We start from the raw sequence: 24126 nt of genomic DNA on the forward strand, positions 1-24126 counted from the left end.
CCGGATGCTGCGAGGAGGCGCCGTGGCCGCCCTGCGCTGCCGGCCGCTCACCTGAGCGGGCAGCGGGCGGGGAAGGAGGGGCCGTGCGGCCGAGCTGCGCGGAGCCCGGAGCCCGGTGGCTGCGGCGGTGAAGGGGGCGGGAGGGCGGGCGGGCGCGGCCATGGCGCCGGGCGCCTAGCGGGGCCGGCGGGCGGCAGGAGGCCCGGCCCGCCCGGAGCGCCCGGCTGCCGGCGGGGCTGCGCGGCCTAAGCTGAGCGGGCGGCCCCACCGCCCCCTCCCGGCTCGCAAGATGTCCACCCGCACGCCGCTGCCCACCGTCAACGAGCGGGACGCGGAGAACGTGAGTCCACCCCCACACCCCGGACCCTGCCCCTGCCCCTGCCCCTGCCCCCAGCCGCACCGGGGAGAGGCCTCCCCGCCCGGCTGCGCTGCGCCGCCCTTTGTTTGGGGCGCACCTTGGCGGTGGGCTGCTGCCGGCCTGTTGCTGCCGGCCTGCCGCTGCCTGGCTTTGTGTGGCGCCGTGGGGAGGCCGTGTGCTGTGTGCCGTGTGCCCGGCCCCGCTCCCTGCCCGCCGGGTTGTTTGGTGCCTGCCTTTGTGCTCGGCTGCACCGTCCCTGCGCCCTTCCTCCGCGCCGCGGTGGGGTGGCGGGCGCTTTGTGGCGGGGTTCCTGCGGGGAACGGCCCCGCTGCCTCGGAGCAGAGCGCCCGAGAAATCCCCCAAAGTCCCGGACTTTGTCTGGCCCTGGCCGCCCGGTGCGATCGCTTACCCAGGCGGTGGGATGGGAGGTGTGAAATGTTCCTCTTAGGTGAGGGAACCGAGATTAAACGAGGTATGCTCGGCATGCGCCCTCGATATCGTTAGTTGCCTTCGGGAAAAGTGGCAGGAGCGGCAGGAGCAGTCATATGAAATTTCACACAGGCAATTTTACCCGGCCTGTAGGTTGACGGAAAGCGATCGGTGAGGAGCGCGGGGAGGCGGGCAGGTGGGTCGCAGCAGAGCGGTCCTGCCAGGGCTGCGGGCTCCAGCCAGCGCCAGGGCCTGGTTGTGTGCAAGGCAAAGAGGCAGCGTCTGCTGAGTAGGTCACTGAATTAGGAGAAATGAAGAGTAAATAGGAGCAGAGACATTAGGAGGTGAAGGTACCAGGAATATAGTTAAAGGAACGAAGGCTTCAGTTTCAGTCGCTCAGTGTAAGTGTAATTGACGAGGCCGTGTCTGTGTGGTTCCCAGTTAAAGCTTAAAGCGAGCAGATAGATCCATTTGGTCTATCCTTTCTATTCATTCATGGACTGATGAGTCCTCTATTAGTGTCAGAATGGAAGCAAGTCCTTGAGATGAAAATGAATATTTAGATTTAATTAAATGACAAGGCCCAAGTTTGAGTGATGCATGTTACTTAGGAGTTTCCATTTCAAATGTATATAGGAATGTAGACAAGGGGTAGATGACAGGAAGAGATAAGAAATATTTATGCATGTATCCAGTAATACAGTGCATAAGACTTGCAAAGTGCGTTTACAGAAGGCAAATGGAAATATTTTCAAACATCATCAACTTCTGTAGAATGAAAACTTCAATTAAACTGTTGGTAGTTCATTTAGAAAATGTGCCGGTTTTGAATGCTCTATTTTGACAACTAGATGTAAGTAAGGATTTTTTTTTATTTATTTTAGAGAAGGCAAGGGTGTCTAAAAATCAGGTGTGTACAGGATATCAAAGTCCACAAAATTACACATTTGCTACTGAAAATCTTGCTGTAAGTCTGTAACCTAATACTAACAAATATAATACTCGGTCAGACAGACTGTAAAGAGCTGTGCAGCAGTACGTTCCCAAATCTGCACAAAGTGATTCTTGTGCTGCTGTTAGCAGGGTGTCTGCTGGGTTTTGGGGCAGGGTTCCTCAAGGCTTTTGTCACCTCTGCCCTCTGGGCATTGGGGAAGCCCCCTTGGGTACTGCTGGTTGCCCTTGCCCAAGAGCTTTGGCTAAAGTGGCAGGTGTGGGAAGAAGGAGCTGGCCTGTTGTTGACTTCGGGGACAGCATAATTCCTTGGTTTAAAATGGACTCTGTCAGGGTGAGGTGAGACGCTTAATTTACTCTTAATGTGCTTCCTCCTGTTAATAAGCACTAATGGACGGGCAGAGTGTTTGTGCTGATGGGCCTTGATGCTCAGAGGTTAGCTGGTGAGCTCTGGTAGCTGGGGTGGCAAGGCGCTGCATCTGCCGGGAGAAGTTACTTAAAAGAGAGGGGCTGGGAAAGCAGGAGTTAAATTAGAGCAGGGTAAGTCTGAGTGTTCTTGGCCTGGTGAACTGACTCCCTCTTTGTAGTGCATATCTGCAATTCCCAAGCACATATATTAGCGAAGCTCTCAGAAGTTGTGCAGTTAATGGTGATCTTCTGGGTAGCAATCTTTTCTTCCTTCCTTGTGGCCATCTCTCAGAAATGTTGCTCCATTGTGTGACTCTCAAGGGATAGATTGTAGCTCTGCATCCCGGAGAGAGCTGATTGATGGGTCTGAGTACAAATCTACGTCCGCGTCCAGCTGTGCTTTGCACATGGTGTGAGATCGTTGCATGAAATCATTGGGAGCTACCCTACCACTGCCACCCCCGGGCTCTTGGCAGCTGCTTTCCCTGTTCTGGTTTTTTTTTTTTCTTGTTCTTAAGAAGAAAAGAAAAAGTTATGTGTATTTTTGTATATATTTCAATGTAAACTGTTCTCAATAAGTATGCAAGCGTGTGTTCTGTCATTTGAACGAAATAATAAAATTGGACAGAGCACCTGTCATAAGAATATACTCCCCTTGAAGAATTATGAGAGTTCCTGGCTGGATGTGTGAAAACAGCGCACGGTTCCGTAACTGGTTGTGCCTTTTACACCGCAGTGCCCTTTGACAGTAGTCCAGAAGGGGTAGGGTCATGCAGCAGGTTACCTGATAAATTCTTATCAGCCAGCTTGAGTGAAAGGAAGGAGGACCAATGGCAATGGACAAACAACAGGTGGAGGGGAGCAGTCATCATGAAACAGTCAGTATGTGTATAACTGATAGGCCTGCATTATACAAATTCACACCCAATCTTTTTTTCCTTTTTGCTGTTCTTTTCATCTCCCAGTGCGATGTTTAATTTTTCTAACGCATATGCCCCTCAGTGTTTTGCGCTGGAAATTTTACTTCTCTTTCACCATAGCTATGTTTAAGGAAACAAAATACAGTATGATTGTCAAACATTTTTTCTTATTGAATGGTTTATTGGGAAAGCTGAGGAAAATTGATGGGTAGAGGCAGTGCAGTAAACATTATTTTCATGCCTATTATCAGCTTTCTTTTTTTGAAAGGAGGGGTAAGAGTAGTATTGAAAGTAAACACTTTCCTGCGATTTGATTTCGTATGTGTAACTATGGTTTCCTCTTGATAGTGATGTGTAGGCTGCTGTAGGTAATGTTTCAGGGCATTCAGACAGTTGGAGTTGGGGTTAGTTTGGGTGAATGGAGCTTCCCATTTCTGCTGAGGCTGGAGGAGGAGAGGGATAAGAATCTAAAGCTCTGAGCTTGTTGTAGCTCTTTTGTTTTCATTGAGTTGCTATTGAGGCTTTTGTGTTTTCTCCTTCATATTGTACTGTATGAAGTGCTTAAATTGGGGAACATTCTTCATGAATTACAGTAAGAGAAAAGAAGGGTGCAGGTAATACATGATCTTGAATACTTTCTGAGAGTTCTGTATAAGGAAAGACACGTGGAATTGCAGTGGCAGGCTGTATGCCACTTGCTTTTTAAAATTAATAAAAATGAGAAGGCTGTATTTTGCTTCTTCTGACATAAAGGCCTTGTAGGCTGGTGTATTTTTTATTTATTTATTTAAATTTGTTGGTAAATGTCATTCAGTCTATTGAAGCTCTTACTCTTACTTGTGGAAGTGTGCCGGGACTCTCTTTGTGCTGTGGCGTCACCACTCCCAGCGAAGGCCCAGGGAACTGTTTTGCCTTGTACTTTTCAGGCACGCAGAAGTTGGTACATCCTGCTCCGGAGATGGCGCGTGTTTACTGGAGGAGAAGGAACAAACAAGGCGGGAGAGCCGGCTGATAAGGCTGGCTGGAGCTGAGGAGGAACGTAGGAACTGCAGCGTGCCTTACCCAGCCAGTGCCCTGTCGGAGTGATTCAGAGATGTCATGGCAGGGGGGGGTTAAGGCATGATAACACAGCGATTTACAGTCATGCGATCAACTACATTATCATAGAACTAATTGTGATAATTCTGACACACGCACACCCCGCTGCAGGCTAGCGAGGGCAGGGTGATGTCTGAGATGCCAGCTAAAGCAGGTGTGGTGAAGGATGGCTCGCTGATAGCGGAGGCTGGGAGACAGCTGCATTTTTAGAGGGAAACAAATTGAACGGGGCAAGAGATAAGAGGATGGAATGAAGTGGTGAGGTCAGGGAAATAATAATTATACCATGTTTAATTTTTTTTTTGCCTGGATTTGCTTTTGCACAATAAGAACACATGGTTTTGATTTGGACGGAGGGGGCGTGGGAGAAAGTATCTGACAAGAATTCTTTCTTTCAGTGCCTTAAGCAGAAGAATGGCCTAGTTTCCAGGCCTCGTGGGTTCAAGAGTACAGCTGTATCTTTCTTATCCACAAGAGATGGGCTTTAGCAAAGTGGAGAATGTCTGTGTTTTTTCCATGCAAGATGAGTTTTCTTGATCATAAGAACTCCATTAGGCCATATGTTTGTTTGAATGGTAAGAACAGGGCATGCTCTCCTAATCTCACTTTGAAGGTTTGTGTTTTCTTTCTGCTTTTATTTTTTTTTTTGGTTCAAGTCTTGAGCAAGCTCCTACGTTGTGGGGGAAAACACATGTTTAACTCCAGCAGTAAGCACAAAGGAGAGAGCAAGGTTCATTTTATTACAAAGTGTGTTAACCGCTTCGCATTTAACCTTCTGCAGGAATCACAGCTGGGACAGGTGGTGCACGTGTTTAGTGTCCTTCTTCTCCCTTCCTGTAAAGGCACATATTTTGGAACAGATCTGCCTGTGTACAATCTCATTTCATGCTTCAGTGTTCTTCCTAGGTGTCATAACAGAACGTGCTGTTGCAGTTTAGAAAGAGTTAATGCAGTTTGATTGTACTGCTGATGTCATTTCATACTTCATGGGTTTTTGGAGGTTCATAGGTAAACATAACATTGGATTGTTTGTGGCTGGTCTTCTGAAAACTGGACTTACATGGGCAGGGGAGTGAAATGCGTAACAAGAACAATGAGGTTAAGTTCCCCGTAGCCTTGGGAAGGGTGCCTCTGCCATCATCCTTTCTTCATCCTGCAGACTTACTGTGTGTTAGTACAGCTTTTTATTTTCCATCTCTGCACTTAAAATGTTTTAATGATCAGTAAAGACAGGATTTTTTTTTTTAATAGTACACAATTCTGTTTGGAAATTAATGTTTTTACTATATATGTGGTACACTGCAACTACATGACAGTTGCTGCTATCGAGCTGAAGGAGCTCCTGCTACATCCTGATACCAATAGCTTAAACCCAAGAAAAGTAGTATTTCATTTTTATTTTAAGTGCATGTTCTTGATCAGTGACTTTTATTTGCACTTGCAGGTTTCTTGTTCTCAGAATTTAGTGTAGATCTACTCTTGAAATCTTACTGATATTTGAGAGAACTTCTAAAACTTTTTCAGCAGAGCAGATTTAATGAGAAACTATTGTGTAATTAGGACAGAGATTACTGTTAACGTGGAGCTAGAAATCTGTTTCAGGACTTTATTTGCACCACAAATTGCACTGCTAACAACTTGAGAGGTTGAGCAAACCTTTCAAATGTTTAGTGATATCACAGAGAAAGCATTTTATCACTGGTGTTTAGATATTATCTATTAGTAGCTATGACTTTTTTTCCCCTCTTTTTAAATATACATTTATGATCTATGCTGCCCTCCAGGTTAAATATGCTGCGACTAAGTTGCTGCAGACAGTGGTGTGTTTCAAACTTTGCTTATTTGTATTGTGGTCATGATGTGATCTGTTGATTTCTGTTGTTGGAAACAATGCTTGCTTTTTGTATATGATTTTTATCTTTCTGGAATTTCATAATCACCATTTTTTTTAATGACTTCAGTAATTCTTGGTCTTTAGTCTTGAATGTTTGCTCCTCTTTAGGTAGTGGTAAATTAAGAAGAAATGGTGTCCAGTCGAATATTTTTGAAAACAACAAAGAAAGCAGGAAAGTTCCATCGAAACATTCATATCCCGCAGCATAATGAACATAATGCAACTGAATCTGAATCTTAATAATAAGCTCTTTCTCCACAGTTACTAGCAAGCCTTTGCTTGTTAACATTTTTTCACTTTTTTCAGATTGTAAATCAACATTTTTATGTTCTTTCTGCTCAGTTCTGAACTGTGAATTTTAAATGCAGAAGGTAATATTTCATCTAAGAAAGAAGTTTCCTTGCTTTTTTTTTTTTTTTTTTCTGTGACTTAATAGAATAAATAGCTAAAAAAAAAAAAAAAAAAAAGTGAAATCGAAGGATTGCTGAGATCTGTGTCAGTTTACAGCTCATTGGTGATGATGCGGTTTAGGCAAAGTTCCGGTGGGCATCCTAGTGAAGCTATGGGTAAAAATTCCAATTTCATTTCCAAATTTCATCTTGTTTTACCCAAGTAGTGACCAAACTTGCTTTAACAATCATGGTAAAATAGTTTAAGGCAGGAGCATTGGCAAGTACTCTCTCTGCTTCTTTGTGAACTGACATGACAGTAGAAAAACACACTTTTTTCAGGTGAGCATTTAGTCAGGGGTTTCTTTATGTAAGCTTTCATGGGAAACACCCACTTAGGCTGAAAAATGTGTGTTTACATTCGTAGTAAGGCATCCGCACAGTTAAAAATCAGCCGGGTTACAATTAATCTTTAAGGCAATGGGCTGGACGTGCTCATGGAGCAGTGCCATGGGTTAGACTGTAATGAGCGATCAATAGAGTGTACTTATGTAAAACCCCAAAGTGCAGGTTTTCTGTGCATCTGTGGAGAACATAGGATCATTGTTATTCTAAAATTCTTCATTTTAACAGGACAGCTGATCTACCAGCACTTCTACATTCACTTAAATCGTTGGTAAGCAGGCTTTCTGTTCTGCTGAAATAAAGGTGTTGTCTGTGTGTTCACGTCTCTTTTGTTTTTTCTTTGCTGTTTTATTTGGATCCAGTAAAAGTCATTTTGCTTCTTTTATCTTGCCATTCCTGTGCTTGTGGAACACTTTAGGTGTAGGCTGTGGGTGAAACCATCAGAAGTGGCCTGCGCTCTACTTACCTTGTTGGCGTTAATGTGGTTTTCCATCAAAATGACTTCTGTGAAGACTCCTGAGCAGATCAAGATACAAGGGCTCAGTATCCCTGTCTCCTGACCCTTTGTGTGCCAGCTGTTTCAAGTTCATGACATTTTGCAAAAAATGGAGGATGTTACGGAAACCTGCACTCATAATAAAACAATCCAATGTGCCAATGTGCTTTGGAAAACAAAAAGGAGGGGGGCTATGTTTTCAGTTCCAAGGTGTATATCAAATCCAAAGAAGCACATACAAAAATGAGCAGTAAACCTTTCTTTAAATTAAGTCGTTTTACATGTCCAGTAGCTATATTAGCTGGATACGTGTAGTCACAGTCCCGAGGATTTCTCAGGTAAAGATAGATCAGCAAGGTTGACTTGCACTGAGGAGAGAATGGAAACCCTTCCACAAAACATATTATAGATTCAGCATGAGGAGCTTTTCCTAGTTGTGTTGCAGTACTGTATTTTAAACAAATATAGTTGTAAGGTCGATGGCTTGAAAAATTAGAGGTTACAACTTCTTCGCCTCTGACGGAAAGTGCTGTTGAGCTTATGGAGTTACTGGGTAGCCTATGGCAGTCCTTTGCGAGAGCAGATAATGCTGATATCACTGGTGACAGCCTAATTGTTTTTGTATTATAAAGTAATAGCAGTGCATGATAACTTTAAAATCTCAAGTAGAGACAAAATTAGTCGAGGTTGTTAGGTGCTATCTTGTATTAGCTAGATGTGGTTGGAGAAACCAGATGAGCTTTTGGATAGACGGGGCTCCAGCAGGGCTTGCAGGAAAGGCTCCTGCCCCAGGCTAACCTCGTGGCAGAACCTGTAGTGCTGCTGCCCTTCTGGGGGAGGACCCACGCCTTGCTGGCGGTTCACTGAACACACACACACACCTTCAGAGTGAAGACGCAGCCTGAGTCACAGTGGTTGAGGGCTATTTTCAGCTGCCGTGGAGCCTTTCCTCCTGGCTTCCTCCTTTTGCTAATGTTGGGTCGCATCTTTTCCATCTCAGCCGTGTACTTAGCAAGAGAGTGAAATAAAAATAAAGAAAAATGCTTTTTACTTGCATTTAAGCAGCTACCTTTTTCAGAGTGGAGAAGGCCTCTTAATTGTCTTCTTAAGGGTTATTACTTGGAGCAGTTTTATTATTTAGTCCCTCAAATATTTGATCAGGGTCATTTTAAACCTAGTGATAGTTGCTAACCTGCTGTCACGGCCCCTTTTTCATGACATATTTCCCAATATCCATTTTTCTGAGATTCCGTCAATCCGTGTTCATTAAGCTGCTGGCCACTTAATACCTGTAATTTCCTATTTTTATCACCTTTTCCCCTCCCCTCTTTGTTTTTCCCTACATTTTGCTTACTTAAGTGCTTTTGTGCTGGAGATTGCATAGCTGTTGCCAACTTCCTTGTGCTTCTCACTCTTTCTGGGACCTTTTCCAGTTTTGCTCGTGACATAACCAAAATCAATAGAGCTTTACTAAAGCCGTGTAGTGTATCTCCTGGTTATTCTTTGAGCAGCGTCCTTTTGTTTGGATCTCAAGGAGTATGGGAATGATCTGAGTCGCAAAGTTAAAGGGAGAGAATAAATGCTTTGCCTTGGGTTGGTTGGGGGGAGTTGGCTTTGTTTTGGGGGCAATTTCTGAAGGTACTAGCAAAAAAGATTGTTACAGCTTTAAATATTTGCCTCTTAGAGGTACTGTATGTTTCCCACTTTACATTTCCTTTTGCCCCCCAGTAGAGTTACTGTGCTTTATTCTCTTAGGTGACAGCTGAGAGTAACCAAGGTTTTGTAATGATAAGTCAGGAAGGATGTACAATTTTATAATGTCCTCTGTGGAGGGAGGTTTCCATTGTGAACTCGGTTGATATGTCAGGAATGTATTGTGAGAGAAGTGCAGAGCTAGGGGAGCTAAGTGTAGGAGATACTGCACTATGTGTAGCAGCAGCGTAAACTACTTGCGCTTGAACAGTAAATATCTGAAATTCCTTTCGAGAGTGCATGCTTGGCCTCAGTTGTATATAAGTATCTTTCTAATTCTTAGATGTTTCTGTCATTACTTAAAATAAGCAGAGGCATAGTTCAAAAACTCAGAGACCCTTGCACATTAAGAAGAGTCTGATTTGTGCCATGGAAATTACGGGACTGTGTTAAATGCTATGTTGAGTTTTTACAGAGGATATGGTAGTTTTCCTCAAATGGATTGCACGTGCAATGTACATGTATTTGCTCGTCTCTATTTCAGATAGTATTATTGATTGAAGGCAATAGAATTCTCTACAGCACTTGGGTTTTTATTTAGAATTATTTATTTTTTTTTCTAACAGTAATCAGATTTTCTTCCCCATGCAATTACTGTAGTAGGGACTGTCTACTGGTGGTTAAAAAAAAAATAAATCAGGAAAATATTGTTACTTGATGGAGTTAAAATAGTATTTTCTCCATAAGATCAGACTCTAGAAGGAGCGGCAATTGTAGTCATTAAACACAATGAAATTTATACAAAAATTATTAGCAATACTGTCTCCGAGCAGTCTTAACCATGTATACATACATACAGTAGCTTTTCAAATTTGTTTCTCTTAATTCGGTATTAAACAAGGCTGCCTTCTTTTTAGAGTTCTGTCTTCCAGTGATGGACCATAAGATGCATATAGAAAGTATACAAGAGCACTTCACAATGAAATTCTTGCTCCGTCTGCTGCACAGTCCAGAGCAATCTTATCGATAGAAAGTTGGTATGAGCAATGAGGATCGATCTAATATAGATGCTGGAATTGGCAATTTGAGACCTTGTTATCAGAGTGGCTGCAGTGGTGTTTGTGAACAGGATGAGAGAAACCTGGTGGCTCAACCTCTGCGAAGAAAAGACGACTGATGAAATAAACTGCATTTAAAGGTCCTTTTTAATAAAGTTGTTCTCACTTATCTGATGGCTGCAGAAATATAGTGCTTATATCAAAATCAAGTTACACATTTTTGAAATGCTAGAGGATTTTATTTATTTTTGGTTGTGTGACCTTTTGGGGAAATTCATGTTTTGGTATTGTCTACCAGCTTTTTCAACATTGCTCACTAAATCCTTTTCCTACTGGCATGTAATATCTTGTTTAAAAAGAATTATTTTCAAAGTGAGTGGTGTCAGGAGTAGCACAGAAGAGACAAACTGCACTTCTGTATCCATCTGTTTGTTCTTTTCCCTTTCATATAATAGTTCTTAATCTGGAGAGGCTAAACTAAATGGAACAGTTGACTATCAGACTAAAGTTATCAGACTAAAGTGAAACATGAATGGTGCATGAGCTGTTTTCCTAATATTATCTTGGTTTCATTGGAGGTATTTCCAAGACTAGCTCAGTGGGAGAGCAGCAGAACAAAGAAGGAAGTGAATTGGGAGACTGGAACGTACATTGACAGGTCGTAGTAAAGTTTTTACCTCCAGATAATTTTTGAGAAAGGACAGAAAGCTCTGCCTAGCTTCATGTCAGGTGGAACATGAACAGCTTCTTTGTTGTCTGCTTGGTGAAAAGAGAAAGATACCTAACATGAGAGCTCTCATCCCTGGAAATGGAAGGCTTAGTAGTTAATTTGGTAAATTGAAGGAAGAAAATACAGACTGAGTTCAGTTAGCTTGCAATGATTCAGGCATTGCAACATTGTGATTGCATCTCCCTAGAGGCAAGGAGCATCTTAGGACTGCTGGTGGTAAGAGAGAGCATTACTGACTGACCCGTCCTGAGGCTTGGAACAATGCAGTGATAGCCATCTCCAATGTGTGTAAGGACAGCTCTCCTTATAAAGTTTTGAGGATGGATTCCCAGTCCCTGAAAGGGGGATTGGTAGTTTCTGTGACCTGCTGACACTGTCCTCAGGTTCCCGGGATTTCTGCTTTCCTCACTTGCCCTTCCTTATGACTGAATTAAATTAATTCCTGCTTTAATATGAGACACCATCTGATCAAGCAAGCCACTTAAACTGGAGAGTCCCAAACTGTAAAATGCAGTGCTTTACTGCTTGCCAAGCTGGTTCAAAGCATGACCAGTTCCAGAGATTGCCAAGAGCTGCCTCTGCTTACGGCGAGCTGGAAGCTGCCATTGCTGCTGCCAGCTATTTGCTGTCCCTCACTGTCCTGATAAAGGAGTCTGGAAATGCCTGACCTTGACATCTTGCAGGCAGGGAGTTAGTGTCAGAAGGCCGTGGCTGGGGATCTGCGATTCCTCACACACAGACTGTCAAGGACTGGAGAGAGAAAGCCATAGCAATTTTTTTTGTAAAATATTTTTTTCTGCTGTTGGATTGGGTGTTTCTTTTTGTGTCTGTGTTTGTTTTGAATAAGTGTTAGTTTTTGTTCGACCCTTTAATCATAAATTCTTTATATTCTTAAGCTTCATCCATATATATATATATATATATAAACACGCACACATATAACATTTCTTCCAAATTTTCTTACCTATTTATTTTAATGGACAGTAAATCCAGCATATGTTGTTTTCAGTATTTTCTTTGCATCCTGCAGTGTTTTTTCTTTCCCGTCTTTTGGTGAGTTTTGTAACCTGGACTATTTCATTAGTTATGCTCGGTCTTTCTCTTGGGCTTGGCTTTTGCATTTCTTTTCAGTGCTTGCACGTAACTTCTGTTCATGGCTTGAATTCAATACATTGACAGATGTCTGCAGTATATGTGTGCCTGTTAATATTCATAATCTACTGTATTACTGTGTCAGCCTGTTTAAAACATATAAGGAAATACTATTTTTAGCTATAGTACGTACTTTGCAAAATCTTTGTGGTATATTGCTGTTGGCTGCTTTTTTCCTTTTTTTTTCCTTCCCTAAATTGTGGTAGCCTGTAATGTTAAATAACTGAAGCCCAAAGGTTAAAAGATGCATGATTGCATGAGTGTAGAAACAAGAGGCTCTGAGGAGATTGTTTTCTGAGCACTGCTCAGAGCACGCTCTTGGGTTGTAAGATATAAGCTGGTCCAAGGGGCAGACTGTGTTTGGACAGCTTAAAGTTAAGCGTAAATCTGTGCAAGTCTGGGAAGATATTTGTTAAGCTGAAATGTGCTGTAGCATTACCCACATGTAGGTAAATCGTTACTACAGTCCAACTAAGTCCATGTTTTCTGATCTGATATTAACACTGCTATTAAAACAGACTAAATCATCTATCAGGGGAGCCTTCTTTTAGAAGGCAGCTGATTTTCCTGAGCCAAAGATACATTATTTGCTCTCCTCAGAAAGTCAAACTTTGTATCAATGCTTACGAAAAAAATGTGTCTGCAGAATGCTGAGTCTGATAAAATCCTGTCTTAAAACTGCATCTTGGTGGCTGAGGGTGTCCAGGAGACACTTTGCACTTCAGTCCTCTGAGGCAAGACTTGCTACTGACATCAGAAGGCCTTGCTGCAGCGAGGTGCACCAGGAAATACTGGCAAGCCTGATGTGTAATGAAGTTAAGCTGGTAACCTCTAGCACAAAGGTCCATGAACATGCTCTCCCGATAAGGAAGGATCCTTTGCCGGTGCCCCGAAAGGCATAAAATACGCCCTATTAGTCCATGCAATGTTTTTCCTCTTCTAACTGTCAAAATTAACAGGTTGCCTAACTACTTTTGGATACGTTTGTATTGTGTTGTTTGAAGGGAAATATTAAGATCAGTCTCTGTACCCTTTAAATTGGATTTTCAAGCTCCTTAAAAGGAATGACAGAATGGTTCAGGTTGGAAGGGGCCTTAAAGATCCCCTAATTCCAACATCCTGCCATGGGTAGGAACACTTCCCACCAGGCCAGGCTGCCCAAAGCCCATCCCGCATGTCCTTGAACACCTCCAGGGATGGGGCATCCACAGCTTCTCTGGGCAACCTGTGCCAGTGCCTTACCTCTCCTTTGAATATCTCAAAGGTGTATTCCGAAATTATTCTAACATCCTCCTCAGTATTGGAGAACTGCAATTGAAATGCGGTGGGACGTGTGCATCAATCACAGAATCACAGAACTGTAGGGGTTGGAAGGGACCTCCACAGGTCATCAGGTCCAACCCCCTGCCAAAGCAGGCTCCCTAGAGCAGGCTGCCCAGGTAGGCATCCAGACGGGCCTTGAATATCTCCAGAGAAGGAGACCCCACAACGTCCCTGGGCAGCCTGTCCCAGGGCTCCGTCACCCTCACCGTGAAGAAGTTCCTTTGCATGTTGGTGCAGAACTTCTGTGCTCCATTTTGTGTCCATTGCCCCTTGTCCTGTCCTCACAAGCCACTGAAAAGAGGTTGGCCAAATCCCTCTGTCTCCCACACTTAAAATATTTGGAAATATTAATAAGATCACCTATCAGTCTTCTCAAGGATGAACAGACCCAGGTCGTCTCTCAGCCTTTCATCACAGGGGAGATGCTACAGGCCCCATATCATCTTTGTGGCCATCCTCTAAATTAGCTTATATTGCTTTCAGTTTGGATACTGTAATTGGTCATCATGTCGCTTTTTAGCAGCAGGCTTTATTTTAGAAAGTTAATAAAACCTTGAGGTAAAATGGTCTTTTCATAAAAAGATGGCAACCTGTCTTGATAGATTCATCATTGGTGAATCCAGTAATGGGAGTGCAACGACTAAGGCCTACTGTTCAGCTTGCTAAAGGAATAACTTAATTTTCTCTTTTATGAAGTAGAAAAGTGATATGATAGGTTTTATTTTCTTGTTGTTCCTGCCCAGACAGTGTGATTCCACAAGAGGTTAAAATGGAGCTGGTGTGGTCCCAGGTTGGTGGTGGCGCTGCCTGGGGATTTCTGCGCTCAGGGGCTGGAGGTCACCCCACATGAGCCTCCTGTGGCACGGATATGTCTTAGGTATCCAATAGACGAGAAAAAAAATCACATTTTATAAACTCGGCGAGAAAGAGGTGGGATTTGGAGCCTGGCGCTAGTTAGCCGTGCGGATGTTCTTCTGCCTTCTGTCGAAGAAACCTCAGGTGGCCCAGAAGGCTGCTGTTTGATCGTGATCGAGGGAGATGCTTAGCTCTATGAACTGGTCACTCTTTTGTGAGTAAACCTTGCATCTTGCTGTTCTTCTCATCATTTGGAGGCAAGCCTTGGGTTTCCAGACTGTAGTCTGCAGGCTGCAGGAACAGCCCTTTCCCCTCAGTTTTGAAGTTGGATATTCAAGCTTTTTCCATTTCTCGTACTACTGCAAACACTTTGAGAAGCTCCATGTGCTTGACACGATCCTGAACTGTAAGTTGTTTCATGTTTCTTTTCGCCTGCCTTTCATCAGGCCAGCTGAAAAATGACCTGGCTGTGTCCTTTATAAGCACAATAAAAGCTCCTGCCGGCTTCCTTTGCCAGAAGTTTCTCTTTCTGGGTGTGTTCTTGTTTGGTTGGTTCAAATTAACTATCAGCATTAGCTTTTCATTCCTTTTTGTCCAACTGAATGTTTTTGAGCTACCTGTGGGTGCCATGCCACTGAGCAGTAGTGCCCTGTACCTGAGGATGTCTCTGGGTGCTGGCAGGGAGCTGCGAGTGCTCGTCTGGAGCTCAGCACTGGCAGGCTTGAAGATCTCATAAGGTAGGTCAAAAAACACTGGCAAAGCTAAACTGATCACCTCCTGAGGAAAGCTTGCAAGAGGCACTGAATGTTTTAAATGTGTCTAGTAGGCTGCAGCAGCAGCAATAACCTTTCTGCTTCCTTCCCCTTTTCACTTTTGATAAACCCTTTCTGTCAAAAATACGGAAGTTGTGTTAGGTTTCACATGTGAGGAACATTAACCATTTTATTTGAATTTTAAAAGAAAAGGTTTGCTCTTTTGCTTGGTAGGGCCTGATTGTAGCATCTAGGACTACACTGAATGATAAATAATTAGAAACTAGGAAGATTTGAAGAAAAATGGTTTTTTCCTCCCCTCAGCTTTTAGCAGGCTTGTCTTGATTTTCTTTGTGTTTAAGGTGGTGGGCTCTCAGCTGATTTGCTGTAGCAATTAATGGAGGTGATAACGGGCTGACTGTCCTAAATTAGCCCTGGAAAACATTGTTTGTGTGTTCGAGATGAGTCAGGAACGAAAGTGCCAGGTTGAAGTAACTGTGCCAATTCTGAGTGAACTAAAACAAACGCAGGAAGGTGCTGCTCTTCGGCACCTGCATGCCAGGCCGGGGGGTGGCTTCCTGAGGGGGAACGATAAGCTGAGGAAACGTGTTAGCTGTTTGCGGGTTATGAGACCTGCTTTGCTGCCACGAAGGTAATTGTTTTTCTGCAATGTTTTGACTGGCGTCTTTCCTCAGAGGGGGATGTGTGCATTTTTATTTTTTTTTAAACCTTTGAGTAGAAAGTATCTGTGATTGCATTTGATAATAAAGTCCACCCTTCCATATAACACTGTTGTGTTTAGAAAAAAAAGGGGAGAAATCCTGCTGTAACATGGACAGGGTTTGTTAGTGTCACTGTATAAAATTACACGTGTTCTTCAGAGCTCCGTGTGCGCATCAGAAACGTGTTGGGTAGCTGTGCATGGCACCGTGCTCTGTCTGAGGCTGCTTGAAGCGCAGACCTGTAAACACTGCATCCTGTGACTAGAAAAACAACTCAGTCTCAGAGCTGGCAAACGTATTTCTGTCTCATGAAGCTATCTTGAGCATTTAAGACTAAAAAAAAAACTGCTGTGGGACTCCGACACCTTCATAATGAGCATAGTGTAAGATGTGTTCTGTGCTCAGCATAAGCTTGCCTGTCACCAGTATACGTGAACACTTCCAGAAAGCAATCCTTATAGTGTGTGGACATTAATGTATTTATCTCACAACAGAAATAAGTTTTAGTATTTTCTTTGAACCTGTGTTTCCGAAATTGAGAAAATTACAATTAGGGAGAAGAGGAAAGATACCCCATCAGTTAATAAAATGCTTGCATATGCTTGACTTATCAGATGAGCTTTATCCAAACTTGTTTCTTATTGCTGATAGCTGCGAGCTCTTTTAAAAGTTCATGCCTGGAATTCCTACGTGTTATGTAAATCAGATATAAACAGAAAGATGCACACGCATGTGTTTGATTATTTTCTTTGTGCACTGCTGGAAAGCCTGTGTGAGCAGGGGGTTTTGTCTGACCCCCCTTCTGTCTCTGCCATCCATCGGTCTTGGTCTCCAGTTAAAAACCTGTGTATTCCATTCCCTCACTATGTTTTTATTTGTTTGTTTTGAGCCCAGTCCTGCATATTGTCCTGTTTCAGTGGAATAGGTTGATTGCTTCATTTCTTTTAGTAACAAAATTTCTATACTGCATTCCCAGTCTAGTTTAATTGCTGGTAAGGAATGATGAAAAGAATCACGTGTGTGTACACACCTTCTGTCTTTCTAATTGCTCCATCCAAAGTACTTTATGCGTGCCATATGAAAAGTTAGGGTAGAGAGTAGTAATCTTTTGATTGAGATCAGAGGTGCTGCTGTCATTTTGCCGCTGATTTGATTTTTTTCTGCAGCAGAAGGAAAAAGAGGCAGTTTGTGAGAAGCTCTTCGCTACTGAAGAAATAGTGACAGACAGCAAGCAGTTAAAGATGAAAAGAACTGGGCTTACAGGACATGACTTCTAATCTTTCTCCCCTTTTCCTCCCTGCCCTGGTGTTGTGAATTAAAGCTGTTACTAATCAAAGCTGTATAGAAGGTCTTTAAACCATTTAGACTCCTCTATCTGGGCTAGTTATTTTGATTACCTTGCAAAATATGACAGCTGTTACAAATGCTCATGTGTATGGCAGGTGCTTGAAAATGTTTGGGGTTATGAATATTAAAAACTGTCTGCAAGGAACTTGAATTCAGAGCAGGAGATAACACGGAGCGAGGAAATGGGATACTGTGCCTTATCCAGCAATGAGTGTACTTTGATTCTGAGGGTTGGCTGTACCGAGGGGTTGACTTGCAGTAATGCGAGAAGGGGCAATTCAGGACTAAGAAGTTTGCTTAATCAAATGAGGCGTGAGGGTAGGCACCTTGATATGTGGAAGTTACCATGTAACTCAGAAGGACTTTCAAGCCTTACGTGTTTGCTTGAAAGAGAGTGTGGTTTGGTGGCCAGAGTATAGTTCTGGGGACTTCTTAAGACTAAGCTGTAAGAACAGGTAATATAGCTGATGATATTTATGTTTATATTTGAAGATTAATTCAAGCGTGCAATTAGTGAGAATACCACCCCAGTGGCTAGCGAAGTGGCTAAAAGATGCTGAGTAGGTAAAGCAGAGGAGCACCCATTTGGCAGCTGCTTCGTGGTGTTAGCTCTTCGGCACTGCCCCAGAGGTGGTGTTGCTGAGCGTGGCATCGTCTTGCCTTTGCAAAGCTGCCTTGGGTAGAGAAGGGCAACGACAGCTTTGGTTCTTGGCAGCGGGACGTGGGGAGCAAGGGATGGGACTCGTGCAATGTGAGTTAAGATTGGCTTGCTGCAGTAATCCTAATGTGACTTGTCAGAAACAAACCCAGCTAGGAGCAGTAAGAGTTAATCAGCTCTCTTCAGTAGTAATGATCTAAAATTGAATGCCAGAATTACTACTTTTCTGTTTATATTTCTGAAAAGGTTGTTTTTAAATACTTGGCTAATGCCAAATACCTAAATGGCTACCTTACTGTACCGTTTCAGCTCTCAACATTTAGTACTGCCACAACTTTTTGTTTAAAATTGTTGTATGAAACATCTAATTTTGTGTTGATTTTTAGACATTTTACTGAACACTGACATAAACTGAACGTACAGGGAGCCTTGTTTGTGATGTACTGGGAAACAGTGCGTTACTAGTACATGATACACGTCAAGGCAAATTAAAAGATATCTCCAGAAATGTGAGAACCCCTAATTAAAGCCCTGTGCAGGAAGTGCAGGTTATTAGCTAGAATTGTTATTAGGTGGCAGGTATCTTAAAGGGGAGTGGTGGTGTGGTGGATTTTTTATTTTTTTTTTACAGCCCATTTGTTTCCACCGTCCTAAAATTCTCAGAATTTAGTGGTGGTTCTTCTGAAATAGCGTTTTAAAATAGCCTCCTAGTACCTGATGCATAATGAATGAACGTGTAATGGACCAGCAAGGGCTTAAAACGATGTAGGCTCCCTTAGTCTGCCCAGTCCCGTAGTCTGCCACAAAAAACCCAGCATCCAGACTCATCACGGCCATGAACCTGTGGTTGTTGTTTTTTTCTTCTTCAGACAGGTTATGTTGTGTTGTCGTTATGATTAAATATGATTAAATAAGTGATTTTGATGTTAAATGATCTCTGTGGGAAGCTGCCTTTATCAACGCCAGTGGCGTTGGTTTTCCTTGCCTGTCCAACTGCTTGGCTAAAAGATCCTTTCCAGTGCCCAGTGGAAGTAGGCTAACCCTATGAAACTGGTGATTGGTACTACGGGTAAATGCTTTTGGTAGGCATTATATTTCATGTCGTGGAGGTCTAATTGTGTGCAGAAATAGGCTTGGAGGTTTCTTAAAACTTGCTTGTCTAATACAGTGCGGGAGCTCTGGATGGGCTTCTAGGTACAGCTCTAATATTCATGGTCAGCGTCGTACAAATATTATTAATAAAATATAAATTACCTTGCAGGGTGTTTTCTTAGGCAAGATTTTCATTTGGGCTCTGTTTTATCGCGTGTAGGGCTGGTGTCCTACCTTGAAGGAATGTTTCAAAGCCTCTTAGCCTGGAGCTGTCCTTCTGATCCTCTGAGTCCACAGAAAGTATTTTAATTACGCGCTTCTAAGGGATAAACACTACTGGCAGCGTGGTGCTTCGTGGCTGAACATATTCATCCGATACACAGCACCCGAACACGCCTGACTTCCTTGGTTCTGTGACAACTTGGGAAATGCTTTAGCTCTATATTAAGCAGCGGGGGAAAAGTAGTGTTTTGCAGAGACACTCAGGTAATGAAAAGAGAAGCAGGAAATGATATTTAGGAGCGCTGTCCTGGCCACGGTGAATCATTACTGCTGATGGAGGTGATGTAAGCAGAGCTGTGCTGCCTTTTGGGAGGAACATTTGGGCTGTGCTGTGCTCCCTGTTTGTGCCGGCTTCATTGCAGCTCTTTGCTGGTTTTCCCAGTCCTCGTGGTGACCAAAGCGCTGCCTCCCGGCTCCGCGCTCAGCCCTTGGTCTGTGTCGGGCTCAGTGCTCTGCTCAGAGGAATGGAGACACCACTTCTTGATTGAAGCAGTGAATAACAGAGACAATACTAATGGATGTGGAGTTGTGCTGTGCTTTATACTTACCGAAAACTTGAGTCTTGGGAGGAGGAGGCATGCCTTTCTGTTGCAGATCTACACGTTCTTCTGGGAAGACGCTGTTTCTGCCTGCAGTACTTGCCATCCTTAAAATCTGTATCTTAAAAGATTGGAGGCTAAATTTCACGTGTTATAAGTCTGTGCCCATTTGCTGCCAATACTATAATGCACCTGAAATACAGAAACCTTTACCCCACTTTGACACCTTCTGTTCTTTTGCTTTCTACTGGGAAGGTTTCCAGGACTCCTCTGTACCTTGCCCCATGTCCTTGGAAGTTGAGGAGTACAGAAGCAGTGCAAACTTCAGTTACTAACATCGAACGTTGGGTGCTGTATTGTATTAAATCTTGTATTAAAAATAACATCCTTTTAGTTCCTCAGACCTTTGATGTTTAAAATATATTTATGAGCTTTATGGAGGTTTGTTTTTTCTTTGATAATAGATGACTTTTTAAATAAATATGTGGACTGTTAATGACTTGACTAAGAAATCCTATGGCTTACAGAAAGATGCAAACAGGTTTTGGGAACAAAGCTTGCTTGAAAAATACATATTTTCTCCTACTGTTACTTGAGATGAAGGAAGTTGGGGAAAAAATGAGTGAAATCTTGTTTCCTGATATGCCAAAATACATTTCTTTTGGTATTATGTATTTATAAGAGATTAAATTTGGTTATGATTGTACCAATGTATCCGCAACAGTGGTGCGTAGTGTGTAGCTTGGCATAGTTTCACATTAGAAAACAAATCTGTAATGGCTTAATGATTAGCATGTAGATGTCTGCAGTTTTACTTCTGGAGCTAGTAAAATCTTTGTGCAGACCTTTTTCTTGAGACATGCATCAAACCCCATGCAAAGGCAGCATGCTCTGCTTAGACTACTATCTAAAATTATCACTTATACTTGTGAAAAGCAAGTAAGTTACTCCTCTTCACACTTACTTTGTTTTTAGTCTATTCAGCTGCAACAGTCTAAAATCCAAGTGAGTTAATTACTAAATATTTTATTTGCCTTACAGCATACCTCTGTGGATGGATACACTGAACCACATGTCCAGCCTATCAAGTCCAGTAGCAGACAGAACATCCCCCGATGTAGAAACTCAATTACATCTACCAATGAAGAGCATCCTCACATTGGAAACTATCGCTTACTGAAAACAATAGGAAAAGGAAATTTTGCCAAAGTGAAACTGGCAAGGCATGTTCTTACTGGAAGAGAGGTAAGCCTTTGCAAAAACTAAGATAATAAAAGGCTGACATAATATTTTATATTCTCTTTGGCTATCTTTATATTAAGTATCTCTGCTCTTTTTTTACTTTTCTCTTCTGAATATAAAAATCCCAGTTTCTGTCATCGCAAAGGAAGATGCAGAGAGGCTGTTGCAGGCTGTATGAAAAATTATCCAGTGTACCTAAACTTTTTCTCCTAACCACACTCCTCTTTTGAGAATGTAAATTCTTGGAGAAGAGATGAGAAGGTCTGCCCATCAGAGAGGGTATTTTAGGTTTGGGAAGAAGTCCATTTCATCCCTCTATTTCCAAAGCCAAATTCAGAGAAATTGATAAAGTACCTCTTGGTGCTTGGGATGGGGTGGCTTTCTAGTGGACAAGATAACATTGTTCTGTCCAAATGCTGACAGAGGTATAAAATGATTCCTTTGTGATACCATCCAGTGGCAAAGTCCTGAACTCCTGCTGGTAGATCCTGATAGGTGAGAAATTTTGCTTGCAGAAATGCATAAAAGCAGACATGCGCTTGTATGTGGCTTATAGGCACTTATGACATATATATGTTTTATACATAGACATATATGTGTCTTAGGCACATATATGGCTTTGCTCATAGATGTGCAATATACTGTTGTTCAGACTTTTTTTTTCTGAGATTAGTAATCCATGATTGCTGTTTTGTTTTTTTCCTGAAGGTTGCTGTGAAAATAATAGATAAAACCCAGCTAAACCCTACTAGTCTGCAAAAGGTAAGCAAACCATAATGTCTGAAACTCTGTAAACAGTTGAACTATGATCTTTTATTTCCGTTGCGAAAATATTTGGTCCCTTTATCTTGCTAAACAAGCATCTCTGTGTATCTGTGACCTTGGGGGACAGTGGTATCCTACTGTCTTTGCTATAACACGCGTGTGTGATTTGTTTGCTGGCAGTTACTCTATATGGTTCCTAACTAAGCACTGCTTCTTTGCTCTTCCTTCTTCCTCCAGCTTTAGATTCTGCTGACAATAAAGTTCATGTCTAATTATATACACAAATAACTTGTCTACATACTAAATCAAAATGAAATGCTATAAAGGACAGTGTTTTTCTTGGATTTTTCTTTAATGTAGTAATTGGTTTTTGTGGAGCTGTAAGAGTGCCAATTTCTGCTGCTCTAATGTTTTTTTTACCTTTGTTCTTTCAACTTTAATAAAATATTTGTTAACTCAAGGGACCTTAGACAATTACTTTTTGTGTATAGAATTGAAGAAATGGCTGAAGGTAATCAGAACATTCTGATTGGGTTTATTGCACTGTTGGTACCTGTAGATTGAAATTCAGAATCCCTTTATAGGCATTGTGATGTTGTGTTCAATGTTTTACCAAAACCCTGGATTGTATTTTTGTTTGTTTGTATGATTTAACCATGCATATGTTTGGTTGTCAGCTGAAGCATGGAAATCTTGTATTGTCCTGCTGGAGGTTACTTGTTTACAAACAAAAATATATATATTTTTTTAAGTATTTGACTCCTGTTTGTAGCTGTAGAATAAGAGAAGCTCAGGCTTATTACTGCTCTTTTATCTCTGGCTGCTGTTACATTAATTTTATTGTGTAGCTTTGGTTATGGGGAGTTATGAACAGCTTTGTTTTATCTTCCTTTATCTTTAATTTCTTTGAGCTCTTTAATTTGTTTACTTTAATTTCTCTTCCGTGGTAGTTTTGTTTGTGTGTGGGTTCTTGAGGATTTTCTTTAATTCAACCTGTTGTGCAGGGTCCATGCAAAAGCTTTGCTGTCCTTGAGTCCTGTCCTGTATTAAGCAAATCTCTTTGCTAACAATGAGCTGGTGGAAAGGGACCCACTGAGGCTGACAGAGCATATTGGGGAAATCCTGTGCTGCTTGTGTAGCTTCCTACATAGCCTGGAATTTGTGCTGGGAGAGTTAGATGACCTTGTCTCATTGTTCAGCAATAAGAGGGTGAAAGACATACTTTCCCAGTGTGTTTTAATTGAGTTGCCTTTTAGGGTTGGGTGGTTCATCAGCATGCTCCAAATTACTAATTCTACTACTGGTTTGATATGTCATCTGTGTGTATATATGAAAGGTATGAGTTCTGTTCTATGAAGTCTCCAAGTTTCACAGGACAAAAATAAAAATATAAAAGTTTGTTTCTTTGTGCATTATGTAGTGTCAGTGTAATGGGAATTTTCAGAATTCTATCGTTGGAGTTGTACTGTGCGTAAGACTTCAGCAGTCAGTGTTTCTTCAAGATATGTTAGAAATGGGGAATGGTGGTGAGTACTATGGTTTTAATTGGAACAGGCACTTTTCTAATGAATATTCATAGACAAATGCTGAAGTAAGTTACAAGTAGGGTACAGAACTACCACTCCTGAGTTTTTACTCACTTAAGGTAGTGGTTGAGACTACCATCTCTAGAACCTTGAAGCTGATGAATGGTATGCAGGTCGGCAAAACTGGTAGGCCGTCAATAACTTTTTGACATGCATTATTCATCAGACATTACGAATACATGGTGATCTTTTTAGGTTTTGTGAATGACCCTGTGCCTTTGTATTTCCATTCGCTACCGTAAAAGGGATACAAAGGGGAAGTAGGTCTCACATGTCCTGTTCTGTTATAAACAGAAATATTTGAGCATATAACCTCAGTTGCTAACCTCAGTCATAAAAGTTGGGTCTGTTGTTAGTGATGGGTATGAAAGCAGAGAAAGTTTACAGTGTCCTTAGCCACTTTCTGATGTTATTTATGCTGTATAGTATGGACAGGCTACTTTGCAGGCATAGTAGCTACTTGAACTTAAAACATCAGATGTTAGGAGATGACAAAAAAAAATGAATCTTGTGTTTGGCATCACTGAACATACAATGTGAAAATTTGTCTTAAACTATAATATCCTTCCATCTTCAGGACCTCTCCTTCATTAAATAGATAAGCAATATTGAATTACGGGCACTGCCTTTTACTTGGTTTTCTAGTTGTTCAGTGTGTGGTTCCCATCTTACTCTATGAGCACCTGGTTAAGAGTTAGAACTGTTTTTTTCTGTGTTTTTTTTTTTTTTTTTTGGTAGACTTTTGTCCTGATGGTAGTGTATTGTACTGACAGCTTTTTCCACTGTCATGATGGTAATTTTTTCCCAAATGTAAGAAATAACTCTTCTATTTTCTGCATGTCTACTACATAAAGGTGTCTTCTTGTATTGACTTCACTGATGACGTTTCTGAAATAGCATTGTGCTGCTCTTATCTAAAAACACTGATGAAACAGAAAGTGCTCTTTTTTTTAATTGGTTTGATTACTGAGTGACATTTCCAG

At 41.9% G+C, this 24126-nt stretch overlaps 1 protein-coding gene across 2 annotated transcripts in view; it reads left to right on the plus strand.

The window, feature by feature from the left end:
* Positions 1–200: 200 nt before the first annotated feature.
* MARK1 (microtubule affinity regulating kinase 1) overlaps positions 201–24126 on the plus strand; it is a 56518-nt gene continuing 32592 nt past the window's right edge. For both annotated transcript variants that reach the window (XM_084283299.1, XM_084283300.1), the window contains exons 1-3: positions 201–340; positions 20592–20795; positions 21501–21554. In XM_084283299.1, the coding sequence (XP_084139425.1) occupies positions 290–340; positions 20592–20795; positions 21501–21554 (309 nt within the window). In that variant the 5' untranslated portion in view covers positions 201–289. The remainder of the gene's footprint in view (positions 341–20591; positions 20796–21500; positions 21555–24126) is intronic.

This window comes from Netta rufina (genome assembly GCF_964035555.1).
Source record: "Netta rufina genome assembly, chromosome: 3".
NCBI classification, from domain to species: Eukaryota; Metazoa; Chordata; class Aves; order Anseriformes; family Anatidae; genus Netta; species Netta rufina.